A 12,105-nucleotide genomic window follows, 5' to 3' on the forward strand; every position below is an offset into this window, starting at 1 on the left:
CTCTATAAGAGGCATCCTCTAATAGCTGTTTTTGAGCATTGCATAGATATTGGCATAACTCATATTCTGGAATCGATGGATCCATGAGGAAAATGGTCTCTTCCATCTTTTCTATATATAGAGATCAGGTAGAAATAGAAGGCTCACCTGAGCTGGAGGGCTCGGGTCAGAAAAATAATGCTCATCAAGACAACCTCGTGACATCCCCTTCTCAGCCTGCTGAGATAACCTCCAACAGCTCATCATACACAGAGCAGAAGGATTGAGAAAGCGCAGCCTCAGTTTTTTTGCCATCCTCAGACATCTCCTGCTCTTTCTGGGCAAAACCCAGCAGAGCACTAGCCTCAGACAATATTAAAGAAATAATATCATCCTCCAGCAGCGCTCTCTCATCCACAGCCGACAAGCATGAAAGGGAAAGCCCCTCTCTTAACTCATCGAGTAGAGCAATCTGCGATCCCCACAAGCTCATTCTCCTCTGTGCCTCGGCAGCGGCGGGTCGTGAACTGCGAGAAGAAGATGGCTGCCCCTCTTTCCTCAAAAAAAGAGACAAAAAATTTGCGAAGCTTTTTAATCGGAAAACACTCAAAATGCATGCAAATTGCCCCTTCAAGGACATCACGTGTGTGCACTTCGCTCAAACAAAAAACACAGAGATCGTGTGTGTCATCAGGTGTCAAATATCGATGACATAGATGCACACATCCTATAAACGTTTTGCTAGTGCTTGCCATGATATAATAAAGATTGCTCTTACCATGTTCAAAATGCACACTTCAAACAAAACAGTCAGTAAAGATGAAGAAGAGAATGACTTGTTCTCCAGGTGAATATTTATCCTATAGTTGCACCGGTAGGGATGTCATGGGCTCTCGCCAGCCAACGTGTTGTTAGTGTTTTTTCAATGTATGCTTCAGACATGGGTCACGATGAGGTGTTCCCCATAGCAACCCCTAGAGGACGCAGTTTGAAGTTCCCTTGAAAGGGATAGTTAAGTGATGGTTCAAATAGATTTTCAGTCATCTAGGTTATTGTAGCAAGCTTTTATTTAATATATATATATATATATATATATATATATATATATATATATATATATAATTATCAGGCATCAATCTTTTTGTTTATTGAAGATGTTTTTTCTACTTCATATCTTATTGGCTCTCTCACTGTGTTCACAGGGTGTATCAGTATTTGACCATTGAATCTCTGTTGCTGTAAATGGTGATTGCAATGTGAAATGAATCTCAGTTACAGATGAAAGGACAGTGATGTAGTGTATGAGCCCATTACACATCTGTAATGACAAACACAAATAAATAATGGAGCAGTAGCAGCACTCAGATTCGGAGACAGAGAATAAACTCACATCACAAACCCATGTCCAAAGATACAGTCTGATCTGAAATCATTTGATTGCTTTATCATTTATAAACACGACACAATCAGAAAGCACATGAGTGAAAGTCATTCGCGAAGGGGTCGGGTGGATCAGGGTCATTTTTTGGTCATAAATGGGTGCCTGATAAAACTGTGCAATGACTGATCCATGTTCACTGATTCTATAAAGATATTTAAAAGTCTATACTTCAGCATTAGGTGCCTTAAACTATTATGTACATTGTTCCATAAATGAAGCATTTAATACAGTGTGCTAATTGTGTACACATTTTGTCATCTTGAGAATTCTTGTGAGATTGGCTTTGCTCCGGGTTGGTTTTGGATACACGAAGGGTTTAAGGTTAGATTTATAGCCAGGATAAAGAGTGTGATTATCTGAGTTCAGAAACTGAAGTGATCAGAGCGTAATTTACCAGCACCTCACACATATACCTTTTAACATTAATGAAAAGACAGACGCAGGTTTGGAGTCATTAGACTCATTTCCATCCAAACACTCTGACTAGTTGACACTACAGCAGCAGATTTGGCCATTATATGTGAAGAACATTTATTGCATGAACCTCACATTAACATTTACATATATTAAGTTCTTACAATAAAGCAGCTTAAGAAATTAATTGCAGAGCCAACAGTATTGAGGTTACAGCACAGGTGATCATCTTATTCCTGCCTCTTCATTTGGGCTCGGCATCAAATGATGACTGACGGTGATCAGTTAAAGAACGTTTGTAATGAATTAAAACTTCCTAGTCATCGGCAAGAAGGAGGCGGGAACCGGCAGACAATCAAATAACATTTTAATAATACAAAATAAACACAAAACAAATAAAAATCAAATAAAAACCAAAACACAACTAAAAGCCCAGGCCTGGTCCTCTCTCGTCCTTCACTGTCGTCGCTCCAGTTTTATATCCTTCCATCTCCTCCGTGGGCCTCGAGACCGGCGGGTCGAACAGGTGTAGCTCATCTCCAATCACTTCACCGGCCTCGCTCCCACGTCCCTCGGCCCCGCCCCACTCGTTACATACCCCAATCGCCCCTCGCAGGCCGGGGGGGGTACTCCTGAGACTGCGCTCTACCCCCCCCCCTCCCTCCGGGGGGGACCGCTCACGGGGACCTGCGGGAACCTGGGGGTAGGACAGATGAGGCGAGAGAAAAGGAGATGGAAGGAGTGACAGAGACGAGAGAGGGGAGAGAGGGAAAAAAATAAATAAAAAATTCCGGTTCCCAGACGCACTGCTGTTCGGCCCTCCACCAGCTGGGTGATCTCCTCCGCGGTGCCTGGCGGTACACTGGACGGCCCTCGGCGGACGGCACGACACTCCTCCGTCGCCTGGTGGACGGCGACGGCACCTCCGGTTTTGGGCAGCCGGCAGGAGTCCCCCGTTCCCTGCTCCTCCCCGTTCCGGCGGATGGCAGCAGGCTCCGGCCACCTGGCGAACGGCGCCGACTCCTCCGCTCCCTCACAGATGGCAGCCACCACTCCACATCACGGACGGCCGCCAGCGAGCTCGCCCGTCCCTGGCAACTCACTCCAGTCCACCGCCTCGAGCGTCCATGGCGGCACACTCCTCGTCTGCTCGATGGCACCGCGGATTCACCACAGCGGCGAGGGATCTTCAGCAGCGCGTCCCTCCTTCTCCCGGGCTTCGGCACCACTGTAATGATAAAACCTTCATATTCATCAGGAAGAAGGAGGCCGGAACCGGCTGACAATCAAATAACATTTTAATAATACAAAATAAACACAAAACAGCGCACCAGCCCCTCACGGACGACTGGTGCACTCAAATAAAAACCAAAACACAACTAAAAGCCCAGGCCTGGTCCTCTCTCGTCCTTCACTGTCGTCGCTCCAGTTTTATATCCTTCCATCTCCTCCGTGGGCCTCGAGACCGGCGGGTCGAACAGGTGTAGTTCATCTCCAATCACTTCACCGGCCTCGCTCCCACGTCCCTCGGCCCCGCCCCACTCGTCACAAGGTTATTTCCTCATTACTCGGCTGGTGAATATAAGGATTTTAGCATAATTGTTCGCTTCCAGTTTCAGTTGTAATTTAAAAATATCTAGGAAATCAGAATTCATTACAGTCAAAGGGAACTGTCTGCCTAACAGTCACAACTTTTTAACTTAATACAAACACACACACACATGCATGCACACAAAGCTGATCTGGTGGATGAAGCAGTTTAGAGTTACATTTCAATTTGAACTCATTTTAAGGATATATGAGAAGAACTGGATTTAATTGTTATTATTATTTTATTATTATTATTATTATTATTATTATTATTATTTTGTGAATTAAGGACGCATGCTTGAGTACGCGTCAATCGGACATCTTAAAGGACTGAAACAGACCCTTTTCAAAAAAGATTTGAAAGAAGACAACAGATATTGAGTCACCATGGTGTTCTGCAGCACTTTACATCCGTCGTATTGACAGACTGCGTTTTAATGAGCCAGAGCAATGTTTTATACATACAAGCACAACTCTCTCGGATACACGAAGGGTTTAAGGTTAGATTTATAGCCAGGATAAAGAGTGTGATTATCTGAGTTCAGAAACTGTGAAGTGATCAGAGCGTAATTTACCAGCACCTCACACATATACCTTTTAACATTAATGAAAAGACAGACGCAGGTTTGGAGTCATTAGACTCATTTCCATCCAAACACTCTGACTAGTTGACACTACAGCAGCAGATTTGGCCATTATATGTGAAGAACATTTATTGCATGAACCTCACATTAACATTTACATATATTAAGTTCTTACAATAAAGCAGCTTAAGAAATTAATCGCAGAGCCAACAGTATTGAGGTTACAGCACAGGTGATCATCTTATTCCTGCCTCTTCATTTGGGCTCGGCATCAAATGATGACTGACGGTGATCAGTTAAAGAAGGTTATTTCCTCATTACTCGGCTGGTGAATATAAGGATTTTAGCATAATTGTTCGCTTCCAGTTTCAGTTGTAATTTAAAAATATCTAGCAAATCAGAATTCATTACAGTCAAAGGGAACTGTCTGCCTAACAGTCACAACTTTTTAACTTAATACAAACACACACACACATGCATGCACACAAAGCTGATCTGGTAGATGAAGCAGTTTAGAGTTACATTTCAATTTGAACTCATTTTAAGGATATATGAGAAGAACTGGATTTAATTGTTATTATTATTTTATTATTATTATTATTATTATTATTATTATTTTGTGAATTAAGGACGCATGCTTGAGTACGGGCCAATCGGACATCTTAAAGGACTGAAACAGACCCTTTTCAAAAAAGATTTTAAAGAAGACAACAGATATTGAGTCACCATGGTGTTCTGCAGCACTTTACATCCGTTGTACTGACAGACTGCGTTTTAATGAGCCAGAGCAATGTTTTATACATACAAGCACAACTCTCGCTCAGTGAGAAACAGAACACGACCTATTTAATCATTAGAAATGGACAATTCTTGATTAGTGGCATGTCGATTGAATAATAAGTGTGTGTACGAGCCTGTTATTGTATAGTTTTGAGTGTGTTGTTCTCTCTCTCAGCTGGGCGGCTGTGGGATTCTGGGAGTGGGAGTTTGGCTTTCCATCACGCAGGGAAACTTCGCCACGCTCTCTTCGTCTCTACCATCGCTCTCCGCTGCCAATCTGCTCATCGCTGTGGGAAGCATCATCATGGTGATTGGCTGCCTGGGCTGTGTGGGTGCGGTCAAAGAGAACCGGCCATTACTCCTGAGCGTAAGTAAATCAAACACACTAGCATGCTTAAAGAGGAAGGAGCAAACTAAACACCCTGTTTGAGTCAGTACAGTACATATACTAATCAGAAGCATAAGAAATACTGTTTCATCTTAAGGTGATGTGTTTGATGTTATTAATTTGAACCACAATTTTACTTTCTGCTCATTGTTCAGATAATAAGATGTAGTAATTGAGTGGCAATATTGATGTTGATCACAGTTTGATGGCTCCTGTAATAGAGGCACTAGGAGGAATTCGTATTAGCACCTGTGTGTAAAGCTTATTAGCATTTCACTCCATGAGGAACAGGTGAAAATGAACACGTCTGTGAGGATTCAACCCAGCATTTCTGCTGTGAGCTGACAGGACAGCAAGATTATTTACAAAAGCTAATTGCCATAATGTCTTGGTGTTAATAAGGATTAACAAGAAAAATTGAGAGGTATGATTTCTACCAGCGTACATGACAGCACAGTATTATAAGCTATAGTAATTAGATCATTCAAACATGACTGTACTGAATACGTCACCATTCGCTGTTACACTGGGGCAACAGTACAGGGGCCTGTACCATGAAGCTGGATTAGCTGGCTAGCCAGGTAAATTTCAGGTTAGTTTGCACCAATCCTGGTTTTTAGGTACCACGTGAGTGTCTTGGCTTTTAGCAGCATTCATTGCCATAGTAACTTTTACTCCACGGCTGACCTGCTCCAGGGCAGATTATGTTCTGGGTTAGAAATCTCAAACTGAAGCTGGACCAATCAGATGTGAGAGAAGTGACACATGTCTGACACAAAGTCACTCCCCCAGTTTATCTTGCTCCAGATTAAAGGTCACTAATGCAAAAAAAAAAAAAAAAAAGCAAACAGAAATCTGGCTTTAATGATAATTACTGAGTCATTTTATGATTTATATAATTATCGTGATTCATATTATTATTATTTATCTTTTACACACAAGCAATTTTAGTTTAACAGTTATTTATCAAATTATAAATCATTTATTTTAAATAAATATTAATGTATACAGATCATGTAATATAAATAAGCTGTATTATCAAAAGATTGCACTATTTAAAAAATAAAAAATCTGAAGAACTCACTGATGTCTTCACAGACATTTTCAACAACTCACTGAGTCAGGCTGTTGTTCCGACATGTTTCAAAACTACCACCATCATTCCAGTTCCGAAGAAGCCATCTCCATCCTGCTTCAATGACTACCGTCCTGTTGCACTTACCCCCATTCTCATGAAGTGCTTTGAACAGCTAGTCATGCACCACATCAAGTCTGCCCCCCCCCCCGGACCCCTTCCAGTTTGCATATCAGTCCAACCGCTGCTGCCATCGCCACTGCCGTCCACTCAGCACTCACACATCTGGACAAAAAGGACTCATATGTCAGAATGCTGTTCATAGACTTCAGTTCAGCATTCAACACAATCATCCGTCAACAGCTCATTTACAACCTGGTCCAGCTGCTGTGCAACTGGCTGTTGGACTTTCTGACTGGAAGACCTCAGGCAGTACGGGTAGGCAGCAACACCTGCCGCACCATCACACTGAACACTGGGGCCCCCCAAGGATGTGTGCTGAGCCCCCTCCTCTTCACTCTGCTGACCCATGACTGCACACTGACACACAACTCCAACCTCTTCATTAAGTTTGCATATGACACGACTGTGGTGGGTCTCATTAGCAACAAAGATGAGACAAACTACAGGAGCGATGTGAGCCGCCTGGCCAGATGGTGCAGTGACAACAATCTCTCTCTGAACGTGGAGAAGACGAAGGAGATTGTTGTTGACTTCAGGAGAGCGCACACTCAGCACGTTCCTCTGACCATCAATGGTGCCACTGTGGAGAGAATGAGCAGCACCAAGTTCCTTGGTGTGCATATCACAGAGGATCTCTCCTGGACTGAAAACACAGCAGCACTGGCCAAGAAATCACAACAGCGTCTCTACTTCCTCCGCAAACTGAGGAGAGCCAAAGCCCCGGCCCCCATCATGTATACCTTCTACAGAGGCACCATCGAGAGCATCCTGACGAGCTGCATCACTGTGTGGTATGGCGCCTGCAACCCGTCCTGCCGAAAGACTCTGCAACGCATAGTGAGAGCAGCTGAGAAGATCATTGGTGTCTCTCTCCCCTCCCTCCAGCACATTTACGGAACCTGTCTCACTTGCAAAGCCGTCTGCATCTCAGGTGATCCCACCCACCCATCACACAGCTTCTTCAGTCTGCTGCCATCAGGGAGGAGACTGCGGAGTCTCCAGGCCAGGACCAGCAGACTGAAGGACAGCTTCATCCACCAGGCTGTCAGGAAGCTGAACTCCCTCCCGAACTTCTCACTACCTCATTCTCCATGGAACTGACGTTATTCTACTACCTCATCAGTCAGTTAAATTAATTAACTGCTCTTGAGCCCTTTTTCACTTTAATTAAACTTAATAAGGGTTTTTTTTGCACTAAAAATATTTTATTTGCACTGTTTTTCACTTCTGTGAGTGCGATCAGCTGGTGTGCTGATCAGCATGATCGCTCGGTCACGCCCACTCACACACAGAACAACAAATACACGAGACATGAAGAAACTAGTGAATTCATGAACCGTGACAGTACCCCCTCTCCTAGAAACGCCTCCTGGCGTTCCCCGACTCCCTTACCTGTCGATTGTAATCATCAATAAGGGAGTGATCCAGGATGTCTCTTGCAGGAACCCAACTTCTCTCCTCCGGACCGTAACCCTCCCAGTCCACCAAGTACTGGAATCCGCGTCCCCTCCGCCTTGAGTCCAGAATACGGTTAACCGAATATGTAGGTTCCCCTTCTACGAGACGCGGCGGGGGAGGAACCGGGACAGGCGGATTAATATGAGAATGAAACACAGGTTTTATTTTGGAAACATGGAAGACGGAATGAATCCTCCTGTACACTGGAGGGAGTTTGAGGTGGACTGCCACCGGGCTAATGATTTTGGTGACAGTGAACGGGCCGATAAATTTGGGAGCAAGTTTATTAGAGACGGAGCGGAGAGGAATGTTCTTGGTAGAAAGCCACACTTTTTGACCCATGACGTATACGGGAGGCCTAGACCGGGGGCAATCGGCTTTGGCCTTGGTGCGCACTCCTGCTTGGAGTAGAGTCTTGCGGGCTCTAGTCCAAGTGTGATGACACCTCTGGACGAGGGCGTGAGTGGAGGGAACCGCAACTTCAGATTCCAGACTAGGAAAAATTGGTGGCAGGTAACCTAGACTACATTCAAACGGAGATAGGCCCGTAGATGATACTGGTAGCGAATTGTGGGCGTACTCCACCATAGACAGTTGTTGGCTCCAAGAGGAAGGATTCTTGGAGACCAGACATTGCAATGTTCTCTCCAAATCCTAGTTGGCTCTCTCAGTTTGGCCATTGCTCTGGGGATGAAACCCTGAGGACAGACTAACAGTCGCACCCAGTAATCTACAAAACTCTTTCCAAAATTTGGACACGAATTGGGGTCCTCTGTCATAAACCACGTCAGTCGGGAGGCCATGTAACCAAAAGACGTGGTTAACGACTGTTAACGCTGTCTCCTTGGCTGAGGGTAATTTGGGCAAGGGAATGAAATGGACCGCCTTCGAGAATCGGTCCACCAAGGTCAAAACTACCGTGTTACCCTGAGAGGGTGGGAGGGCGGTGACAAAATCTAGTGCGATATGGGACCAGGGTCTCGAAGGGATCGGCAGCGGTTGAAGGAGCCCATCTGGGGGTCGATTGGAAGTCTTACCAGTGGCACAAACTAAGCAAGCCAAAACAAAACTTTGAACGTCACGAGCCATACGTGGCCACCAAAATCATTGCTTGACTAAAGATGTAGTCTGACTGACTCCTGAATGGCAAGCCACATTGGAACAATGCCACCACTGAATAACGTTGGACCGTAATCCCTCTGGCCCAAATAAACGGTTGGGTGGACAGCCGACCAGAGGCATTACCCCTTGTAAGGCCGTCTTGACCTTCGATTCGACCTCACATGAGAGTATGGAGATAATTAGGGTCTCCAGAAAAATGCACTCGGGAGTAGACGGGTGATCGGAACGGTCAAAAATGCGTGATAAAGAATCGGGCTTGATGTTCTTGGAGCCTGGGCGGTACGAGAGAGTAAAGTCAAAACGTCCGAAAAAAGTGCCCACCGAGCCTGCCTGGAGTTCAATGTTTTAGCGATTCAAATATATTCCAGATTCTTATGATCGGTCCAAATGATAAAAGGTACCCCCGACCCTTCAAACCAGTGACGCCATTCTTCCAATGCTAACTTGACTGCCAACAACTCTCTGTTACCAATATCATAGTTACGTTCGGCAGGGGACAAGCGGTGAGAAAAAAACGCGCAAGGATGCATTCTGTCGTCTACGGGAGAACGTTGGGATAGCACTGCACCTACCCCCAACTCTGACGCATTGACCTCCACCACGAACTGATGTGATGGATCAGGGTTAACTAAGATAGGGGCTGTAACAAAGCGGCCTTTCAGTTTGGCAAACGCAGCCTCAGCTGCGTCAGACCACCTGAACGTAGTTCTGGGGGAGGTCAAGGCGGTCAGAGGCGAAGCTAGTTGGCTGAAATTGCGAATGAACCGCCAGTAGAAATTGGCGAACCCCAGAAACCTCTGTAGGGCCTTACGGGAATCTGGACTTGGCCAATCCACCACAATCCATCCGCCTTAACCTTCTCAGGATCCATACGCATTCCCTTCGGACAACACAATGTACCCTAAGGAACAGACTGTGCATGAAAAGCGCATTTCTCCACCTTGACAAAAAGCCCATTATCTAGCAGTCTTTGAAGCACTCGTCGAACGTGCTGCACGTGCTCCTGGAGAGAAGAAGAAAAAAATCTATATGTCATCCAGGTAGACATATATGAACTGATCGACCATATCTCGCAGCACGTCGTTGACGAGTGCCTGGAAGACTGCTGGGGAGTTGGACAAGCCGAAGGGCATGACCAAGTATTCAAAGTGCCCCCTAGGGGTGTTAAAAGCAGTCTTCCATTCATCCCCCTTCCTGATGCGGACCAAATGATAAGCATTACGTAAGTCAAATTTAGTGAAGATCGACGCTCCCTGCAACCTCTCGAAGGCTGAAGACATCAACGGCAAAGGATAAGTATTCCTTATCGTGATGCTGTTCAACCCCCGGTAGTCAATACAAGGTCGCAAGGATCCGTCCTTCTTCCCCACAAAAAAGAACCCCGCCCCCGCTGGAGAAGACGAAGGACGAATGAATCCTGCTGCTAGAGAATCAGAAATATATTTCTCCATAGCCTCTCTTTCTGTAACAGAAAGTGAATATAATTTGCCCTTAGGCGGAGATGTACCTGGCAGGAACTCTATGGCACAGTCATAGGGACGATGTGGAGGAAGAGAATCAGCTCCAGACTTACTGAACACCTCCTTCAGGTCCTGATACTCCGTGGGCACGTTTGACAATTCCACTGCTTCCTCCTGAAACACAGAAACAGACGAACAGGCAGACACAAGACAGGACTCATGACATTTACTGCTCCATTCCACCAGTGATCCTTGTTGCCAGTCAATCTTGGGGTTGTGTTTAATGAGCCAGGGGTGTCCTAGAACAATGGGTGCGAGGGAGGAGTCCAGAATGTAGAAGGAGGTAGTTTCCGTGTGATTGTCAGATACGATGAGTGTAATGGGTTCTGTGGTGAATGAAATGGTAGGAAGAGCTTGACCGTTAAGAGCGTGAACTGAAATGGACTGGGTGAGAGGTAACAGGGGAACTTGAGTCTTGCGTGCGAATGTCTAGTCCATGAAGTTACCCTCTGCCCCGGAGTCCAGAAGTGCCCGACAGACATGTGTGTTGGCTGACCATATTAGTCTTACCGGGAGGAGCATAGATGTTGATGAGGTCTTCTCAGCGGAGATCCCACCCGACAATAGCCTCAGATTTACTGCCGGGCTTGCCCCTTTTACCGGGCAGTAGTAAGCAAAATGTCCCGCAGTTCCACAGTAAAGGCAAATGCCCTGGGTCTCCGCCTCTCCTTCTCCTCCCGGGAAAGCCGAGCTCGCCGAACTGCATGGGCTCGTGATTGTCGGCAGGGCTTACCGCGTCTCCGCCACTGAGCGTAGATCTCTTTCTGGACCTGGTCAGCCAGCCAATGCAAGAACATATCCCACTGCGCCTCCTCGTTCCACTGACACTCTACCGCCAAAGTCCGGAACTCGATAACGTAATCTGATACGGATCTTCCGTCTTGCCTGAGGTCTGCGAGAATCCGTGCTGCTTCCCTTCCCGCGACCGCGCGGTCGAACACCATTTTCATCTCTGCGGCGAGTGTCTGGAACGAGGCGCAGCAGGGATCTTGGTTCTCCCACACCGCCGTTCCCCATAGTGCTGGCCTCCCAGTCAGTAGCGTGAGTACAAATGCCACTTTGCTTTGTTCAGTGGCAAAGGTCCTGGGCTGCAGAGATAAATGCATTGAACAGCGTGTTAGGAATGCTCTGCAATAGTTAGGCTCACCGTTGTATAACTCGGGGACCGTTAGGCGGGGCTCTGACTGGGTAACGCTCTGTGGTGGTCCGGGGGGAGCGGCCCGGTGTGGGTGGCGCAGTGGAAGTTTGTGGATGTTGTAATTGCTGGGTGAGCTCGGACACCTGCACCACAAGAGCTTGAATAGCCCTACCCGACTCAGTCATGTTCCTCTCCTGGGCATCCATCCGTGAAATGCTGGCTTTGATAAATTCCTCCAGATGAGATCAGGATCTGCTTGCTGTTGCGACAATAAAGCATGATCGCTCGGTCACGCCCACTCACACACAGAACAACAAATACACGAGACATGAAAAAAACAGTGAATTCATGAACCGTGACAGATTTTTAGGCTCTACTGTTAGTGTTATCTGTATGCACCGGGGGTCTGAGAGTAACGCAATTTCGATTCTCT

The 12,105-nt window shown here is 46.1% G+C and overlaps 1 protein-coding gene across 1 annotated transcript in view; it reads left to right on the top strand.

Annotated features, from left to right (window-relative positions):
- LOC132101174 (tetraspanin-4-like) overlaps window positions 1-12,105 on the top strand; it is an 89,689-nt gene that overhangs the window by 59,073 nt on the left and 18,511 nt on the right. The window contains exon 2 of the mRNA XM_059505883.1: window positions 4,964-5,155. Coding sequence (XP_059361866.1) covers window positions 4,964-5,155 — 192 coding nt within the window. The remainder of the gene's footprint in view (window positions 1-4,963; window positions 5,156-12,105) is intronic.

Source organism: Carassius carassius, chromosome 23 (genome assembly GCF_963082965.1).
Source record: "Carassius carassius chromosome 23, fCarCar2.1, whole genome shotgun sequence".
In the NCBI taxonomy this organism is placed as follows: Eukaryota; Metazoa; Chordata; class Actinopteri; order Cypriniformes; family Cyprinidae; genus Carassius; species Carassius carassius.